The sequence below is a fragment of the Tamandua tetradactyla genome, chromosome 10, assembly GCF_023851605.1.
Source record: "Tamandua tetradactyla isolate mTamTet1 chromosome 10, mTamTet1.pri, whole genome shotgun sequence".
NCBI lineage: Eukaryota > Metazoa > Chordata > Mammalia > Pilosa > Myrmecophagidae > Tamandua > Tamandua tetradactyla.
This window is the reverse complement of record NC_135336.1, coordinates 34,710,406-34,730,493: the sequence shown is the minus strand read 5'-3', so window position 1 is coordinate 34,730,493 and position 20,088 is coordinate 34,710,406. Positions and strand designations below refer to the sequence as shown.

The 20,088-nt window shown below is 44.2% G+C and overlaps 1 protein-coding gene across 1 annotated transcript; it reads left to right on the top strand.

The window, feature by feature from the left end:
• Positions 1–685: 685 nt before the first annotated feature.
• TAGLN3 (transgelin 3) lies at positions 686–14,960 on the top strand. The gene is made up of 4 exons (XM_077117569.1): positions 686–1,037; positions 2,233–2,407; positions 12,027–12,129; positions 14,523–14,960. The coding sequence occupies exons 1-4, from the start codon at positions 858–860 to the stop codon at positions 14,662–14,664; spliced, it is 600 nt and encodes a 199-aa protein (XP_076973684.1). The 5' UTR covers positions 686–857; the 3' UTR covers positions 14,665–14,960.
• The last annotated feature ends 5,128 nt before the right edge of the window (positions 14,961–20,088 follow it).

The window sequence follows — 20,088 nt, the reverse complement described above, 5'->3', positions numbered from 1 at the left end:
TTTCCCACCAGGTTGGAAGTTTCCAGATGAAATCTGACTGGCAGCTGAACAAGTTAATGAGTGCAGTTCTCAGGCCCTCCCCTCTTGCACCACAGACAATTCTTACTCCAGGGCAGGGCAAAGTGGTTTGGCTACTCCTGACAGATGGACAGTCGGTAGAATGGACCGTTCCACAGCCGCCTCAGCCCATTGTGCAGCTGTATGCTGGCCTCGTATAAAATTGGCCTGACTCCCCGGGGGAGGGGAAAGAATTGTGCAGCTGAGAAAGCAGCTCTCAGCGGGTGGGCTGACAGACAGGACTAGCTTTTTGGACGGCTCTTAGCAACAGCCCTGTTTTGACCCTCCGCAGCCCTGAGAAAATCTCATCAGGGGACTATTCCTCCAGGCAGCATGCCGCAGCGGCAGCTGAACGCCAAGGCACCCTTCCTCTCTGCCTGTTAAGTACCGGCTCTTTCCGATCCCATGGTTTCTGCCTTTGCAAAGTGCTACTGAGAGCGAAGAAGAAACCATCACCACCCCGACTCCTTGCCGTCTCCGGGTCCAGACTCGATTGTGAGTCCTGGTACATCATCTCATCTCATTGATAGGCGGGACTGAGAGGCGGTTCCAGCCCCCGTGGACCTGCCAGGGCTTTATTCTAGAGTCGCTGGCGCGTGGCTGCGCTTTTCTTTCCCCTTTGTAGGTGAAACCCTATTGGCTTCATTGGCTCTTTGATTTAAACCACGCCCGGCTTGCTGCCCGCTTTGCTGCGGCTGGGCCAGGCCACCCAGCCTCATCCCAGCCCTGTTTGCAGGGAGCCTGGGGGCTGCAGCTGCTATTGTGTGGATGCCGCGCGTGTCCTGTCTTCTCTTCCAGAGATGGCTAACAGGGGCCCCAGCTACGGCTTAAGCCGAGAGGTGCAGGAGAAGATCGAGCAGAAGTATGACGCGGACCTGGAGAACAAGCTGGTGGACTGGATTATCCTGCAGTGCGCCGAGGACATAGAGCACCCGCCCCCGGGCAGGACCCATTTTCAGAAATGGTTAATGGACGGGACGGTAAGGCCAGTAGCGATCTTTGTGGCTGGGGCGGTTGGGCCGGGAAACCCTCCAGAGCCCCTCCTTTTAACTTGAGGCAGCATGAGGAGCTGCTCTGTGCCTCACGGGGAACGGGGAAGCCTTCATTTCTTCAGGAGAAGGCTTGGAAGATTTGGACTCCCTGCACAATTCCTTGGCTACCTGAGAGATTTTTCCACTCATGAGAGACATTGCATAGCTTCCTTCTGAGTGGTTGGCAAATTCGAGGTCCTTTTGCTTTTTCTAAAGAGAGTAAGAGATGTGTTTCGTGATGATCTCCCCAACCTTCTCCATGCATCAGCTCACCTGGAGGCATCCCCCTACCCCTTGTTCCAAGGAATGGACTAGTTACACAGCAAAACAAAGGTTGGGCCCTGGACCCCCCTCCCCCCCCACCTTCCTATCCCTCTGAAGCCATTCATTCTCCTGTGTGGTGCTGCTCAATGTCTGTTGGATAAATGGGTTCCTGTGAAACTGAAGGGAGTCCTTATTTTGTAAGTGATTTTCTGACCAGATGCATATGTGTTTGGTGGTTGGACGACCAGAGCTCTGCTGATTCAGACAAGCCCATCATTTCCTGCAGGCTGTGATTTATTGTTACATAACTGCTACCCCACGCTTCTGTTTGGTTGCCCAGGACTTGGGTTATAGGTATCTGGGAGAAGGGTACCCAGTTCGGATTCTTTTACATACATCGTTAGAACAGATGGGATGAGTTACAGAAGCCTGATTATAACCTGCCTCTTGATAGCAGAAATAATGTTAGGCTCCATTATTTGCCCCCAGCCCCAGGAGTCACTAAGTCATCCTTCCATAGAAAGTCTGGAATCACGTCTTCCCCCATCTCACGTCATTCCCTAGCTGTAAACATGCTTTTTTGCCACACACACACATACCAAAAAAAAGGGGGGGGAGGGGTAAGGAGGAGCAAGGAAGGAAGGGAGCTCCCATACTGCAGTCAGGGACAGCCTGGGAGTGGGGTGTGAGCCTGGGAGCCTGGCCGCACTGCCCTGCGCCTGTGCCTTCCCTGAGGCCCATCACTGCCCATGTCCAAACTGGTGAGCAATGCCTGGGAAGGTGTGTGTGTGTGTGAGGGGGGGGCAGGATTCACTTTGCTTTAGTGGCCTGTATATACAAAGGAGAGCATTGATTCTGCCTTCCCCTCTCCCCTCTTCAGGTTCTGTGCAAGCTGATAAATAGTTTATACCCACCAGGACAAGAACCCATCCCAAAGATCTCTGAGTCAAAGATGGCTTTTAAGCAGATGGAACAGATCTCCCAGTTCCTAAAAGCTGCAGAGATTTATGGCGTCAGGACCACTGACATTTTTCAGACGGTGGATCTGTGGGAAGGTAAACAGCCGGCGAGCCGGCGAGAACGTTCCCCTCCCCCTCCCCTTTGCCCCAGCTCTTTGTGAAACCTGCTTGCGGGGTTGTTTCCCGGGCCTGCGGGGTGGAGGGTGTGCTCGGCTGTCCCCCTGGCGGGCTGTCAGCCCCGCCCCCACCTTGTTTGTGGTGCTGTACACCAGGGAGCAGCCTCCTCTAAGGGAAACGCACACCCCGGGACACTCGGGAACCTCAACAAACTTACCTGTAAACAGAAGCCTCAACAGACAGGAAGCTAAAAAGGTTACAAGGATGCCTTTTCTTCCTCTTCCCCCTCCCGGCACAAATCACAGCTCCTGGAGGAGAAGGAGGCAGGGGATGAGTGCGGGTCTGACTCACCAGCAGCCGGGTTCATAGACAAAGGTGCCTGCTGGGATTTTGTCATTCAATTTGAACAATAAACAGCCCCCAGCGTTTTATTAAATCGTTGTCTGCAAGCTTCGCCTCTATACCTTTCTGATAAGTATTCTGCTCAGACAACGTGACAAATGATTTTTTCTTTCAGATTTATGAATTGATTTGATTATGAAATCTTACAAAGGCATAGAGATCGAATCATATTTCTGGGCATATTTAACAGTCCACTGATATCAGGGGAAAAATAACGTGAATGGTGACACTACCAGAGAATTGGGCACCTCCGGTCACGGTGCCCTATGTCCACTCTAGCTCAAGCCTGTCCATCCAGGCAACTGTGTGGTCTCGATTGGGCCTCCATGGGGCACTGAGAGATAAATCAGTCCAGGCAGGGCTGCCTGAGGGCTCTCCTCTCACATGTCCTTTGTCACTGGCTGTCATCGGTGGCCACTCAATAAGATCGCCAGGGCAGTGACAAAAGGCTCTTCTGACAGTGAGAATCCCCTGATCAGGAGAAAATTGCATTTTAAGGGTTATTAGATCATGGTCTAATTAGATTTCTAGGAGAGGAGCATCCTATAAACAACTTGTAAAATTTGCAAAAGCCTCCTTCATCCTCACAGACCCTCAGTGTCATGCAGAAAGCTGGTGTATCATGTTTCTTTCATAGATGGGTAGTTGAAATCCCAAGACACCAATGAGATGACCTTATGCAGCACCAATGCCTCAAAACCCAGATCTCCAAAACTTCAGGCCCTTCGACTTCCTGAGTTCTGAGCGCAAAATCCCCAAGGAATGTCCTGGTTGAGATTTGATCCCTACTTCCAAGGCCAAAGCTGATGATGATATTTCCCAGTTAGTACTCTAGGCCTCGTATAAGTGCTTTACTGCATAATGCCAGCAATCTCTCCTGGCCATCCCTTGAAATTATTATTTTCCCCATTTCAGACAGACGATGAAACTGAAGCTTGTCCATGGTTACTCATGTCCATGACACAGCAAGTAATTAGCAGAGCCAGAACTCAAACCAGGCTCTCTGATGCCAAAGAAGGAGGCCTTAACTAGGCGGCCATGCTGTTCTTTGGCCAGGAAGCTTTGTTTTCATCACTGAAACCACGAGCGTGCTGTCACTCATCCGAGTGACTAGCTGTTCAGGATGAAGAGGGAGAGGAGGAGGCGGCTTCCTGGCTGGCCCCCTGGGGCAGAAGGAGAGAGCGCTGCCTGGGGGTCCGTGTGAATGGGGGGGAGAGGCCTAGATGAGGTTAACAAGTACAGTAAGAACAAATGTAGGAGGGGGAGAAGCTGGGAAATCTGTGGGAGGTGGGGACCTGGCATTGCTTTGCTCCCTTTACTTTATTGAAGGTGCTTTACTTGCCTTTCTTTTTCTTTTTTGAAGACCATGTGGGTGAACTTTACACCCAGGAGGTGCTCAAAGCAAGGTGGCAGGGTGGAGGTAGCCAGGGTCTCTTTTAAAACAGCACAGGGGGATGTCTACACCGCCTGCCCCCACCCTGAGGGCTAGATTGCTCCTAAGGAAGAGGGAGGTAAAGAGGCCTGAGTAGGGCTGGGGTGGCCTGAGATGGGGTAGTAGACAGATGGGCTCCAGCATGGGGTAATGCTCCTAGGGAAAGGGAGAAGGGCAGACAGGGAGGGGCCCCTACCCAGGGCATTTAAAGGGGCTTTGAAGAAAACAAAGAAGGAGACCCACTCTAAGGCTGCTATGGCTGACAGGTAGAAGGAAGAACTATAGGTAGGTCATGCGATAGGCTGGAATAATAATGAGAGTTGGCTAAAGGGAAAGGGATGCTTAGGAATTTTCAAATGGTCCCTAGAGGCCCAGGGTTCTAGGCCCTTTTCAAGGAGTAGCAACAAAGGACACTCAGAAAGTTCAGGGCGATAAGAGCTGGAGGGGATACTTGATACCCTCAGTACCACTGTCTGGGGGAAAGGACGGAGCCTCCTGGGCGTTGCCTTGAGCATAGATGTTGCGCCCTGGCTTGGAGCAAGCCCAGCTGTGAAATCCCGGGTACAGCAGCATGGTCTGAGCAAGCAAGGCCAGGGTGCTTTCTGCAAGACTGCTTGGTTGCTCATGAGTTTGGGGATGGTTATACTAGAATCAAAGGGATGCTGTAGGGTAGAGGCAGCATGTATTTATGTGTCAGTATGCACGTGAGGGTGTACATGTTGGTATGCACAGCTATTGGGCTAGCCATCTGCTTAGTGCCACATCGTCCCTACTGTCCCACACCCCAGCTGTGGAGTTAGTGCTGGATTCACATTTCATTTTCCTCACATCAGTTCCTGATTCCATGCACCATTTTTTGTGGTGGCTGCGGCTGTGGCTGCTGTGGCTCCAGCCCTCCTTCCTGGTACTTGTCCTCCTCCTCTACAGGTACTTCATGCTCTGCAGCTCTCAGTCCCTCTAGCTGATGTCTCATCCTTCTTTTTTTCCAAAGTTCATGTGGACCTGCTCACTTAAGCTCTAATAATTCAGATACGCAGAGGCCCAGGATATACTCACTAACCTGAAACCCCTTTTACATGTAAGGAGGAAAGTTTGGAATGGACTCGGGGTCAATCAGAATAAAAGGTGTAAGATTAAGGCTTTTAAACAAGAACCCAGGGCTGAACAAAACAATCCAGGCTCAGGGACAAGCTATGGAGATTTGCCTTGGGGGGAGTGGGATAACTGGTTCCATTCAGCGATGGGGAATAAGGGCAGCTTAGAGGAATGAAAGAGGATGGTGAAGCCCTTCTCTAGGATGAGAGAAGTGAGGAGGTTTGGCAGATTACTTTCAGGTCCGCTATGGGTGCCCTGAAAGGGCAGGGTTGGGGCGGTCTCAGCTGTCTGTGACCCAGAGGAGAGCACCTGGTTCAGTGTGGTCAGACTTCAGCATCTTTTCTATAGAGGGAGAGAGGGAAGGAGAGGGGCGGAGCAAGAAAGGAAGAGGTGTGTGTGTGAGTGTGAGAGAGAGGGAGGGAGAGGAGGAGGGAGAGGAGGAGGGAGAGGGAGAAAAAGATCATTTAGTATTTGGACAGAAAATCTGCAAAGAAAGGTTATCCTGGAAGATGTCATAGTAAAGAGTCAGACACTAATGTCTGGGATTTGAACCAGACATTGCCTGGTTCAAACCTCTGCTCCATCAATTGTTAACCTCTCTGAGCCTTGATTTTTCTCAGCTGTAAAATGGGGATGACAGTAGCACCTATCTCAGGGTTAATGTGAGAATAAATGAGGTAATACATTAGAAGTGCTTACATTGTACTCATACATTTATGAGTAGTAGAGTCTCATAAATGTTGATGATATAAAATTTATTATAATCTTCCTGTTCTTCTTGAGACCAAAAGAATGTGAAGGTCTGGAAAGATCTCTCATGTTCTGTCTTGGAACAAATGGATTTCATTAATGGCCACATGCAGGATGATTTTTGCTCTCTGTTATGTGTTGGTGCCTTCACCTCTTCTGCTGTCCTCCAGTTCTCTAATGAAACCCTTGATCACTGCCCTTTTGATGCCTCTTCCCATAATATGTTGCTTTAACAACTCCAGATCTAGAGGAAGCTGGTACAGTGGAAAGAACATGAGCTTTGGAGTCAAGCCAATTTGAAGTTCTTCTATAGCTTCCTACTTGCTGTGTGACCTTGTTTAATTTGCTTAACTCCTCTGATCTTCTGTTCCCTTCTCAGTAAACAGCTCTGTTGCCTCCTTCATAGGGTTGCATGTATAAAGCACAATACCTGGTTAATTAAACACCAAATAAATGTTGGTTTTTTTTTCTCTGTTGCGACTCCATAGGCAACTGACCTTTTTGGTCCCTTTGCATAACCACATGATCATTAGACACATAGAATTCTAAAATGTCAGTGTAGACAAGACTCAGAGATCAGTCAACTCTAATTACCCTTCTCAGTAATCCCACTGATGAGAATCCTCGATACATGGTTTTGTCATCCCTCCCTGATCCCCTGTCTTTGCTGACTGGGAGTTAGGGAGGCAAGGGTTATTTACATTGTGGGTGGAGTACCTGGAAGGTTCAAATATAGTCTCTGGAGAGGTGTCCCTTGATGTGTCATTCCTCAATAGCACCAACAGAAGAACATTGCACCGAGTCTGAGCGAGATTTTGAGAAATTGTCAAATACTTATATTTAGTGTAGGTATCACACATACCTACTGCTTGAAGCTGCCTATTCTCTCAGAACAGTATTCGCTGTATTTTCTCTGGGTGGCTTCTGACAATTGTGTTTGGTTGGTTTTTCCTTCACCGTTGGTTCTCAAGCTCGAGGATGCACCGGAATCACCTGGAGGGTTTGTTAACAGTCCTGATTGCTGAACCCCAGCCCCTGCGTTTCTGTGGCATTAGGTCGGAAGTAGAGCCTGAGAATTTGCATTTCTAACCAGTTCCAGGTGATGCTGGTTCTACTGGTTGGGCACACCACTTTGAGAACCTCTGCCCTAGGGAGTTTCTCCTTCCTTAGAGTAGGGAGGCAGGCAGCCACAGACCTACTGAGGAGCCCCACCTATCTCCCAACACTTTTCCCTTGACTGCAGCAATAGTTTCTCTACCTTGAGTGCAGGGTTGGGGATTATGCAATAAGAGATGGTTTTGTGAGTTTTCAGGAGGATGAAACATGCCAGTATTCTTCCAAGAGTTATGATGATGAGTTAAGACTAACATAAAATAGAAGTAGTTCTGAAATTTTTCTCCGAAAGAATGGTTTTGGTATTAAAAGTAGAAAAAGAAAGTAGAGAGTATCCAATCTGCCTTTACTCACACAGATGACTTTTCTCTGGCTTTCTTTCTCTTTGCCTTTCTCATTTACTTTTTCTTTCTAAGACTGTCATAAAATATGACAGAAGTAGCAAAAAATATATTAAGGGAGCCAAATCCTGTTAAAGTATCTTTATGGTAATAGCACTCAAACTTACTTGCATTAAGAATTCCTGGGCTGGGGGTACTGTCATTCCAATGCAGAAGTCTGGGCCCTACTTGCAGAAATTACAATACAGTAGTTTGGGGAAGAAGACCAGACTTAAGGAAACATTGGCTTGCAACACTCTACTGTCAGGTAAAAGTGTCAGTTGCTATCTAAGACGCTGAAAAAGTTTGCTAAGTGAGGCTGAGTGAGTCAGGGAAAGCTACTATGCCACTAGCTCTTTTTTAAACTCTTTTTTTATTAGCTTCCTACAGTGATTGGGTGATAAACGAGTCCAGGTAGTGAATTAAAACTCTGAGCTGTGTTAGTATAAATTTGACTCCTCTTTCATGTTTCTTCCCTTCTTGTGGTCAGTAGTCTCCTTAGATCACTGTCTGCCAGGACTCAGTCTCATTTCTTCTTCTTTTTCTTTTTCTTTTTTTTTTTGCATGGGTAGGCACCGGGAATCAAACCCGGGTCTCTGGCATGGCAGGTGAGAACTCTGCCGCTGAGCCACCATTGCCCACCCTCAGTCTCATTTCTACTCTCCTCATGTCTGAAAAAATCTCAACATCTAGTCAGTCCTTCTTTTAGGAATGCTTTTCTTCTCCTTTCTCTTGAAAGAAGGTTCTTGAGCACTGATTTTCAAGCTGCCTTGAAGAACCTGTGGATTCTCTGAGGTACCCATGGGTGGCTTTCAGGGAGCAGAGGGATCCCAAGCTGCTAGGGCTCTGGGCTGAATTCCAAGTTGGATCAGAGCCCTTCTAATGATTGGTTTTACTACTTGAGTTTATGAAAGACCTCTCTGGAAGAAGGAGTGATTGCTTAACAGAGATTGTTTAGTACACTGCATGCCAAATGTGATGATGTTTTCAAAAAGTGAAAAGCAGTCTGGAGCAGTGCTTGACTATCTATCCATTTGGCTGCATCAGCATCATCTCAGAAGATTGCCCTAGAATCTGAATGCTTAGAATCCTCAGAGAATTCTGTTGGCCAATTTGGTAGTCATCAGGTTAGACCAACATCTGTCAGACTTGCCTGGTATTATGGATCATCTAGAGACCTTATTAAAATCACAGATTCCCAGGTCCTACCCCAGGCCTACAGAATCAGTTTCTTGAGGAATTGCCCAGAGAATTCATATTTTAAAAGAGATTCCCTCCGTACTCTCATACATAATCCAATTAAGTTTGGGAAGCTCTGTTCTAAAGCAAGCTGTGCTCATCCACATTTTATGTGTGCCTATTGTCAAAGCCATGGTGAGTGGGCAGATGTTAGGCTTGGTTGTGATACCAAGTAGTTTAGCTTTCGTTATTTTACACCTGGCACAATTTACAGATCTCCTTTTACTACACTGCTCCTTTAGGTATTTGAATCTTTGACCCCTGATTACAGGAATCAGCCTTAACAAATGATACGATTCCTTCCAAATGCCACTTCCATCTGCCAGCACTTTATTTGGGCTTCTGAACTAGCCACAGAGGTAAGGCTGGAAAAATGCCCTCTTCCTGCTTCATGAGCCCAAGAATGTTGCTTAGACCATTCTGCACAAGGAGGCTTTATTAGAAAACAAACTGGACATGACAAAAAAGCAAGCTAGACATGAATTGGCTCCAAAATGCAGATTGCATTCTAATGTTATTGAGAAACTTGACCAGCGCATTTATGGAGACTCTAGGCCCCACCTGCTTTTCCTTGCTTCCATTGTATTTGGGTTGAGACTTGGTGGAGTTACTCTATTCAAAAATATTGGGGTGCCGTGAAATCTTATGGGTTCCAAAAAACTGCAACTCAGTCCTATCCTCTCCAGTGTGCTCCCTCTGGCCTGGCACTGAAACAGTTGCTGTGACCCCTTAAGATCATCCCTGATCAGTGGCTGTTGTATGCTTCCCCCTTGAGCCTGCAGTGCAGCTTCCTGCGAGATGGCAGTATGACATGGTAGACTATGGGCTTTGGATTCAGACAGACCTGAGATAGAGCCGGCTCTGTTTACTTGTTGGGAGACTTTGGGCGAGTTATTTAACTTCCCTGAATTAGTTTCCCTAACCATATATTGGGAGGAATAATACCATGGGGTTGATGTCTGGTCTCTAACTGATGTCAAATTCTTTTGCCTTGGAACTTACTAAGAAAAGCATTGCCAACCTGCAGTTGTCCAGTAATGCTCCCTTCCCCAGTTTCTTCTGTCCAACTCATAATCACTTTCCTTTCCCCTCTCCTGGGGTGGAGCTAATGTTGCTAATTCTTTTTCCTGGATATTTTACCCTTCCCTGAATTTAGATCCCTCTGTCCTTTCTGGGTTCCTATAAGGTACATGTGCCCTATCTGCTTGTGAAGGAGGTAGGCTTTACGGTTTACTAAAGCTTGCCTTATTACTTCATTACCCCTTCATCAACTCTTGCTTCAGGATGGTATTTGTTGGTGGTTGTCAGGCTTCATGTTTCCCAAGATTCACAACATATCAGACCAGCTCTTTCCAATCACCGAAAACATACTTCTGGTGTGCTCCTTGTACAGGGTGGAGATGAATGATACGTCAGAACCTAACTTTCCCTGAGCTTAATTAGTTCTCTCGTTTCTCTTTAATGACTCATTACTTAAGAGCAGATCTTCTCCGTGTCTCTCCCCAGAGTGATCCCTCAGAATAGTATTACTACAGTTCTATTTTTTTTTAATTTTGCTATACAGTAACAATTAAAGGAAAAGGAGTCATTCTAACCACCACCTCTGTGTTCCCTTTCATATTCTTAGTATTCTTTGTGCACTACCCACCCCCTTCCATCTGCTGCCCAGATATTCCATTTTTCATCACCCCAGCTGTTCCTTGAGCCAAGGGAACTCTGTATTGAGACCATTTCCTCCCTGCATCCATCACCCATTCCCACAGGGTCTCAGGATTTAGGAATTCATCCCATGTTAATGTAGGAGGTGGGGGTGGGGAAGAGAGGTGAGGGAAGGAGAATCCGCTGTCTTTCTCTTCTTTGAATAAAGGGACATCCTGCACTGGACTTCCTCTGTGGGCCTTAATTGTTTATTTTGTTACAGTTCATGCTCCATTCTCACTTTCCATCTGCCTTTTCCCTGTAATTCTGTATTCCCCAGTGGCTGAGCTGCAGAAGCCAGATGGGAGAGAATGCAGATGGTGCACTGGCCTAAAGAGGGCCTTTTAATGTTTGCCCTTAAGTTTCATAGCTCCCTACAAAGTACTGCCTTTTAAAAAAAAATTATTTTTGAAATAATTTCAAACTTACAGGACAATTGCAAAAACAATACAAAAATAACACAGAGAACTCTATCATACCCCCTATCCAGATCCCCAGATGCTGCCTTCTTTTTAAGCCTGTGTGTTTTAACTTCTGCACTCCAAACGTGTGCCTTTTATGGACCTTTGATCTGCTACCAGGACATATCAGTTACTAGGAAGGGAGAAAAGTAGGAGGAGTAAGTTGACTCGTTGGGACCAGTTGCCTTCTTGATAGGTTGAGGGTCACTGGGCTTCTCAAGGTAACAGTGTTCTCCACCCCCTTGTGCAAGGGGACATACTATACCCCTCCCTGTCTCTTGCACGCTTTTGCTTACTCTTGCATACTCTCACTCTCTCCTGCTGTCCTTTCTCTCACAACAAACCAGCTACTTCTTGTCTCCATTTAGCTCCTTTCAAGCAGCATAAAATGAAAGCACATTAAGTGCTTTCTCTGTTGATTTGATTTTCTTCTTTTGCTGGTCCTGTGGCCTAAATAACCTAGTAAATATTCAATTTCATGCACATGGATGATTTTCGACCCTTTTAACTTAGATAAAGTAAAAGAGAGAAACCACCTGGGGTTTAGCACAGAGTTAACCCATCCAACCAACTTCTCTCCAATTCCTTTTTCTCTTCCTGGTCCTGAGGAAATATATCTCTTCAGCAGGACCACCATGCCAGCCCTCCCACAGGACCTCCCCTTACCACTAGCCTGTAGAACCCTCCAAGGCAAGGTCTTCTGCTTAGGGTAGGGACCTACCCACATCTGGGCTGCCAAGTGTTTGGAATGTTTTATTTGTAGAGCAATTATGGATGGGCTAGAAAATTGGTATTTCTGGTATGTACCATGTAGAGAATTACTAACCAGGTTATTTTTTGTTCTTTTGTGAGAAGTTTGGCTGTGGTCATCTTACGGCCATGTTAAGAAGTGTTTGATAATATCTTCCCTTTGATTTTGATTCCCTATAGCCTCTTATCACAGCTTCCTTCTGAAGGTCTAGCCTCATTCTCCCAGAATTCCTTGACCCTGACACATTCTTGGCTTTACTCTCTTTGTTGGCTTCCAGGGAAGGACATGGCAGCTGTGCAAAGGACCCTGATGGCTCTAGGCAGTGTTGCAGTCACCAAGGATGATGGCTGCTACCGGGGAGAGCCATCCTGGTTTCACAGGTAAAAGTCTCTTCCCAGATTCCTGGAGCAGAGGATGATTTTTTTTTTCTATTAATTTTAAAATACCAAAAAACACCAAACAAACACAAACATTCTTAACTTTTGATCATTCCGTTCTACATATATAATCAATAATTCACAATATCCTCACATAGTTGCATATTCATCATCATGATATTTCTTGGAACATTTGCTTCTATTCAGAAAAAGAAATAAAAAGGAAACAGGAAAAAATTCATACATACCATACCCCTTACCCCTCCCTTTCCTTGATCACTCGCATTTCAATGTAAATTTATTCTAACATTTGTTCCCCCTATTATTCATTTTTATTCCATGTGTTTTACTCGTCTGTTGATAAGGTAGATAAAAGGAGCATCAGACACAAGATTTTCACAATCACACAATCACATTGTGAAAGCTGTATCATTATACAATCATCTTCAAGAAACATGGCTACTGGAACACAGCTCTACATTTTCAGGCAGTTCCCTCCAGCCTCTCCATTACATCTTGACTAACAAGGTGATACATCTATTTAATGCGTAAGAATAACCTCCAGGATACCCTCTTGACTCTGTTTGGAATCTCTCAGCCACTGACACTTTATTTTGTCTCATTTCTCTCTTCCCACTTTTTGGTGAGAAGGTTTTCTCAATCCCTTGATGCTGAGTCCCAGCTCATTCTAGAATTTCTGTCCCACGTTGCCAGGAAGGTCCACACCCCTGGGAGTCATGTCTCACATAGACAGGGGGAGGGTGGTGAGTTTGCTTGTTGTGTTGGCTGGAGAGAGGTCACATCTGAGCAACAAAAGAGGTTCTCTTGGTGGGTGACTCTTAGGCCTAATTTTAAGTAGGCTTGACCTATCCTTTGTGGGGTTGTTTCATATGAACAAACCCCAAGATTGGGGGCTCGGCCTATAGCTTTGGTTGTGCACACTGCTTATGAGAATATCAAGAATTCAACTTGGGGAAGTTGAATTTTCCCCCTTTCTCACCATTCCCTGAAGGGAACTTTGCAAATGCTTTTTATTCACTGTTCAAATCACACAGAGGATGATTTTAATCACAGAGAGCGTCCAAAGCCTTGAAACTCTTCAACGACTACTTAAACAGAAAGCTCCTAAGAGCAAGCACTCCCAGTTCTACAACTTCATCTCCCAGGGCAAGGAAAGACTGATGTACCTATTCAGGCCAACATCCCACCCAGGCAGAAATAATTGGCATTTCCTCCTAATTGCCAGGACCTTTCAGCTCTGCCCGGCTTCCATTTCTACTGAGGGAGAGTGGGACTAGATAGCCTTTTTCAAAGGTGACTTGATGGCTGAACAGGTTTTATATTATGACCCACGCAGCCTAAATCTACTTTTATTTTTTACACTTAGTAGAGGATAAATATGTCCTATTTGGGACAGTCCTGGTTAATGCCTGTTGGCCCAGTGTATTTATTAATAGCACCCTCTCTCACTCTTAAAGTGTCCTGGTCTGGGTGATAAATGATATGGTCATTCAATAAAGGGCCATTCCCAAAGTGATCTGTGTTTTTTTTGGGGGGGGGGGTTGCAGGGGAGGGATGAAGGAGGGAGCTTAAACTCTAACCCAGTAGCTTAGTAATGGATAAAGAGGAAAATATCATCTGGTAGCACACAATGGGCTACATGTTTCCCTGATGCTGTTTTCTTCTCCTTGACGGTTAAAAATGTACCAGTCTGTGGTATTTTAAAGGAACCTTGGTCTGAAAACCTCCTACATAGAGGCCAGCTGAAACCCTCTTTCCATCCCAGATCTCCTAGTGATTCTCTGTGGCCTATATAGCCATCAACCCCCAAAGTATTTACTCTCTGGCTCTTTACCTAAGTTTGCTGACCTGATCTAGGGTAAGAAACCATTTCTCCTGGTTCACTCCCAGCTTCCTCCACTCTAAAATGGGACATTAATCCTTGGCCCTATAGAGGGAAGGGTGGAATGGGATTTTTGATAGAGTTAAGAGACTTGACTTGCTTTGTAAAAAGAGCTGATTTCTTTTTCTTTCTTTCTTTTTTTTTTTTTTTACTTTTATTAGAAGAGCTGATTTTAATTTCATGAGATAACTGTATGAGGGAGGGTGAGAAAATCCTGACTGAGATGGCATCAAGTCGTGGGAGAAGAGGGGGGAGTGGAAGGGAGTGGAAAGGAAAGCTAAGCGTGAAGGCCCTTGGGGAAGCAGCCAGCGATCCTGCTGTCCCCTTAAGTGGAGGTCTGGAGAACCATCTGGGCTTCCCAGGGAAAGGAAGCTGATATATCATGACGCAGGGCCTGTTCCTCTTTACCCACTGGAGCCCCTACAGGCATGGTCTCCAGAAGGGTTTGCAAACTCTCCGAATGACATTATTCCATCTCCTTCCCTCTGGCCAGGAAAGCCCAGCAGAACCGGAGAGGTTTCTCTGAGGAGCAGCTCCGCCAGGGTCAGAGCGTAATAGGCCTTCAGATGGGCAGCAACAAGGGGGCGTCCCAGGCGGGCATGACCGGGTACGGGATGCCCAGGCAGATCATGTGAGACACCGCGTCCCGCAACCCCCGTGGAGAGGACGAGAATGTTCCACGCCATCGTCTCTAGGAAAAAGAAGTAGCTAGTCACCTTCTGATCTCTTCCTCAAAGCCTCCTGTCCTCGGTTTTTCCAAGTGCTGCATTTCTGCTGAGAATCCACGTTGCCTACTGCTGCCACCTTGTGTTCATTTAGAACTATGCAAAGACTCCGCTTTCTTCTCCCCGAGCAAATCCTTTGCCCCGAAGTCTTTGTTTGATTATTTATTTATTTATTCACCAACAATTTCCCTCCGCAACTAACAGGACACACCTAATAAAGAAGTTAGTCTTGTGTGTCATTGTCAAGTTCATTCCTTGCCTGGGGGCTCTGCAGGCGGGGCTGTTCTCTCTGTTACCCAGAGGCCAACCGTGATGGAAAAGAGCTTAAACTCTGGCTGAAGAAACAAGGGTTAGCTGGGAGGAAGCCCTTGGGTTTCTAACGTTCCTCTTGGCAATTGATTAGAGATTAGTCGTGTCTAGTCTGAAAGCCTAAGACTATGAGCTCAAGAACAAGATCTTTGGTCCCACATGTTGTTTGAAAACCTACTTTTCTTCTTAAATATGTTTATTGACAAATCTTCACACACGTACAGTCCATACAATGCTGTACAATCAGTGGCTCACAATATCATCACATAGTTGTGTATTCATCACCATGATCATTTTTAGAAATTTGCATTACTCCAGAAAAAGAAATAAAAAGAAAAAAACTCATACATCCCTCCCTTCAACCCTCCCTCTTATTGAACACTAGTATTTCAATCTACCCAATCTTTTTTTACCCATTACCCCTCCCTCATTATTAATGTATTTTTTATCCTTGTTTTTTTACTCATCTGGCTAAAAGGAGCATCAGGCACAAGGTTTTCACAACCATACAATCACATTGTAAAAGCTATATCATTATGCAATCATCTTCAAAAAGCAAAGCTACTGGAGCAGGCAATGGTGGCTCAGTGGCAGAGTTCTCGCCTGCCGTGCTGGGGAACTGGGTCCAATCCCCAGTGCCTGCCCATGCAAAAAAAAAAAAAAAAGCAAGGCCAGTGCAACACAGCTCAACAGTTTCAGGTACTTCCCTCCCTCCAGCTACTCCAATACACCATAAACTAAAAAGGAATATCTACATAATGCATAAGAATAACATCCAGAATAACTTCTCAACTCTGAAACCTCTCAGCCACTGAAACATTTTGTCTAATTTATCTCTTCCCCCTTTTGGTCAAGAAGGTTGTCTCAAACAGAATGAGTAATATACATTTCTTGCTTGGGGATAGTAAAATTAACAAGCTCAATGCTTTTGAGGTGTAGAGAACTGTGCTTTTCACTGCGGATGAATCTGGGTTTAATTTGTTGTCTGAATAATGGGACTTCAAGCTATCTATTCAAAGTTCGGTCTGCAACCTATGTACCGTTCATCTTCTTTTTAAATTTTTTATTAATTTAGAAAAAATTACAAGAAAGAAACACAAAAATTCTTAATATATGCTCATTCCGTTCTACATATATAATCAGTAATTCACAATAGCATCACACAGTTGCATATTCATCATATGATCATTTCTTAGAACATTTGTATCAATTCAGAAAAAAATAAAAAGACAACAGAAAAATAAAACGAAAACAAACAAAATTTTACATACCATACCCCTTACCTCTCCCTTTCATTGATCACTAGCATTTCAATCTAAATTTATTCTAACATTTGTTCCCCCTATTATTCATTTTTATTCCATATGTTCTACTCATCTGTTGACAAGGTAGATAAAAGGAGCATCAGACACAAGGTTTTCACAATCACACAGTCACATTGTGAAAAATATATCATCATACAATCATCTTCAAGAAACATGGCTACTGGAACACAGTTCTACATTTTCAGGCAGTTCCCTCCAGCCTCTCCTTTACATTTTGAATAACAAGGTGATTTCTATTTAATGCATAAAAATAACTTCCAGGATAACCTCTTGACTCTAGAATCTCTCAGCCATTGACACTTTATTTTGTCTCATTTCACTCTTCCCTCTTTTGGTCAAGAAGCTTTTCTCAAGCGCTTGATGCTGGGTCTCAGCTCATTCTAGAGTTTTCTCAATCCCTTGATGCCAAGTCTCAGCTCATTCTAGGATTTCTGTCCCACGTTTCCAGGAAGGTCCACATCCCTGGGAGTCATGTCCCACATAGACAGGGGGAGGGTGGTGAGTTTGCTTGTTGTGTTGGCTGGAGAGAGAGGCCACATCTGAGCAACAAAAGAGGCTCTCTTGGTGGGTGACTCTTAGGCCTAATTTTAAGTAGGCTTGACCTACCCTTTGTGGGGTTAAGTTTCATATGAACAAATCCCAAGGCTGGGGGCTCAGCCTATAGCTTTGGTTGTCCACACTGCTTGTGAGAATATCAAGAATTCAACTTGGGAGGTTGAATTTTCCCTCATTTTCGCCATTCCCCGAAGGGGACTTTGCAAATACTTTTCCACTCGCTGATTAAATCACTCTGGGATTCATCAGGGCATCACCTGGACAAACCAACAAAATCTCATGTTCTACCCAAGGTTCCAAGTACTTACGGTGTTCAACCAACTGTCTACATAAGTTATATTGGGAGATGCACTAGTCAAAATATAAATTTTGTACCAAATAAACATTTTTTGCTTTAGCCTCAAACATAAGTTGAAATTTTAAAATATTAATTACCATCAATTTCAGCACCCTGCAATAATGACATTCTTTTGTTCTTCCTCATGCAAAAACATTTTTTGAATTTTATACCATTTGTCTTGGGATAAACTTGATACAACACAACTTTTCTTGAATTACAAAAATTACACATTTTTTTTTCAAGGTCCACTCACAAAATTCACAGTGGTGCTGACTGTATTAACCACTATTGGGAAAACCCCCATAAATCTGCCCGTTGTCATGCCAATGGGGAGACTGAACTGATGACATCCGTTTGAGCATGCTTTGTGTGCCTGGTGGGGTGTGCCATTGTGCATACACTTTGTACATCAGGTTGAAGGGCGGGTTTTCTAGTTTATGGGGGGAGGGAAAAGTTGGGATTTTTGTTCGTTTGTTTCTTTTTTGATGGGGTGGAGGTATAGTTCAGCTTATGCCCTAAATAACATATACAACCCCATGAAGTATTGTGTGTGTGTGTGTGTGTGTGTGTGTGTGTGTGTGTGTGTGTGTGTGTGTGTGAGAGAGAGAGAGTATGTGTTTGTATATGTCTGGCAATTAAACCTCTGTCTTCTGGAAATCAGTGAATTATTTTCTTTTTCCTCCAGAAGTATTTGTCACAAAATTGGTAAATAAGAGCTTTACTTCGTTTGTTTACCATGAATAAGTTGCAGCATACCTTATATACCTAATTCCTGTAAGATTTAAGTAAAGGCTAAGACTTGCCAGGTTAAGCAGCAGCCAAGTTCTCAGTAATTGTTTGGCTTGAGAATTTATCTTTCACATTCTGTTTTGCTAACTCCAAACTCCCAGTCTTTCTTCATTTTATTCTAAGCTTTTATGTTCTGAGCAGGAAGGGTAAAAGAGAGGAAACTGCTCAAATGTACTAATCAGTCCATGGGCTGCGATGGGGCATCCGTATTCATACTGCACTGTTGCTAAAGATGTGGTCAGATACCAGAGGGTTGGGCGTTCTCGCAATACCTTAATAATACTGAAATCTGTAGCATGATACTAAGGAAGTTAAAGTTTAAATGTAACCACTTTATTTAAAACTTTATTTTTTTAATTTAAAATGGGGTTGAAGTGAACATGATTTTGTTGACCGTGTTCATGAATTATAGATGCAACATGCATTGGTAGAATTGTATGATGGTCTTTTGTGATACTTAATTTTTACATATCCCAGTCTCTGCATGTATCTGCATAGACAAAAGAAAAAACGAACTCTTACTTTGCTTTTCTTGAAGGGTTTCAAGGACAGCTTGTCTGCTCCTGAGCTCCGTTTTAAGTATGTGTATCCTTTGCCTGTATTTTGTATTAAAAATAAGAAAAAGAGCCCTTTATTGCTGAGCATGTTGGCATTGTCCCCTTATTTTTTCTCTCTCTTTTTGGGACATATGAAGCAAGTTATTCTTTTTCTGCGTCTTTTTCTTTTGTAAACTTTTTGTTTTGTTTTGTTTAAAAATGGCTTTATGAAAGGGCTTTTATAACAAAAAAAAAAAAAAAAGAAGCAGGCTGTCTCAATCCCATGATGCCAGGTCCCGGCTCATCCCCTGGAGTCCTGTCCTACGTTGCCAGGGAGATGTACACCCCTGGCAGTCATGTTCCACATAGGGGTGAGCATCTACTTTGTGCTTATTATGCTAGAACTGAAAGGGGCAAAGAAAGGAGCAACACAAAGCCCCAGTTCTTAAGGAGCTCTCATTTAGTCCAGGAAGTATTTGAGGGAGGATGGTTGGAATTGGTGAATAAATGGGTGGTTTGTTAAATAACTGGGTGCATAGATGGGGAAATAAATGAGCAGTTTTCAATTCTTTGCAATATTTTTCACTCTGTAAGACAGATCTTAGTTCTGAAGTTCATGTTTCTACAGTTGCCTCATCAGCCAGCTAAGAGTTAGAGGAAATGTATGTTTTTCTCCTGAAGTCGGTTATGGGGTCTAAATCCTAAGGGATTTAGGATAGGTTTGTGAGAGTTTTTCAGCAGTAGAAATGTTAAGAGAGCAGGTAAGCCTGGAGACCAACAATTCTTCTTATTTTCTATCTATAAAAATAAGAAATAAAATGATACATTTAGTAAGAAAGGAAATGATATTTTTTCTGTACAATGAATTATTAATTAATAAAAATAAAATAAATGACACTATAGTCATTACCAAAGTAAATATCTAGGTGGTGGTTTTTCAGACTCTACTCTTTGTATCCTAGGCTTCGAAGCAATTTCTACAGGGTCACTCTGGGCACAGAGGCTGAGGTGGCGGAAGCCTGGGTTCCCTACTACTGCTTCAACCAAAGCAACTCCGATCTTTCCTATTTCATGTACTGAGATTCAGCCTAAGATTCTTTTTTTATTATAGAAATTGCAGGTTTACAGAAAAATCATGCAGAAAATAAAGACCTCCCTTATATCCCCTTCCCAACAGTTTTCCCTTTTATTAGCATTTGTGTTAGTGTGGTAGCTTTGTTACAATTGTTCTAACAATGTTATTATAATTTTATACTACTAACTGAAGTTCGTAGTTCACATTGGGATTCATTGTTTGTATTGTACAGTCCTATGATTTTTTCTTTTTTATTGTATAGTATAACGTATACAAAGCAAAGAAATTTTAAAAAGCAATGGTTTTCAAAGCACTTTTCAACAGGTTGCTACAAGACAGATCTGAGTTTGTCATGGGCTGCCATACGATCCTCTCAGATTTTTCCTTCTAGCTGCTCCAGAATAA

Bases quoted from the DNA above. Each gene is read 5' to 3' on its own strand.
- TAGLN3 (XM_077117569.1), top strand. From the start codon at position 858: ATGGCTAACAGGGGCCCCAGCTACGGCTTAAGCCGAGAGGTGCAGGAG. The intron at 1,038-2,232 runs GTAAGGCCAGTA...TCCCCTCTTCAG, and splicing joins AATGGTTAATGGACGGGACG to GTTCTGTGCAAGCTGATAAA. The intron at 12,130-14,522 runs GTAAAAGTCTCT...CCCTCTGGCCAG, and splicing joins GAGCCATCCTGGTTTCACAG to GAAAGCCCAGCAGAACCGGA.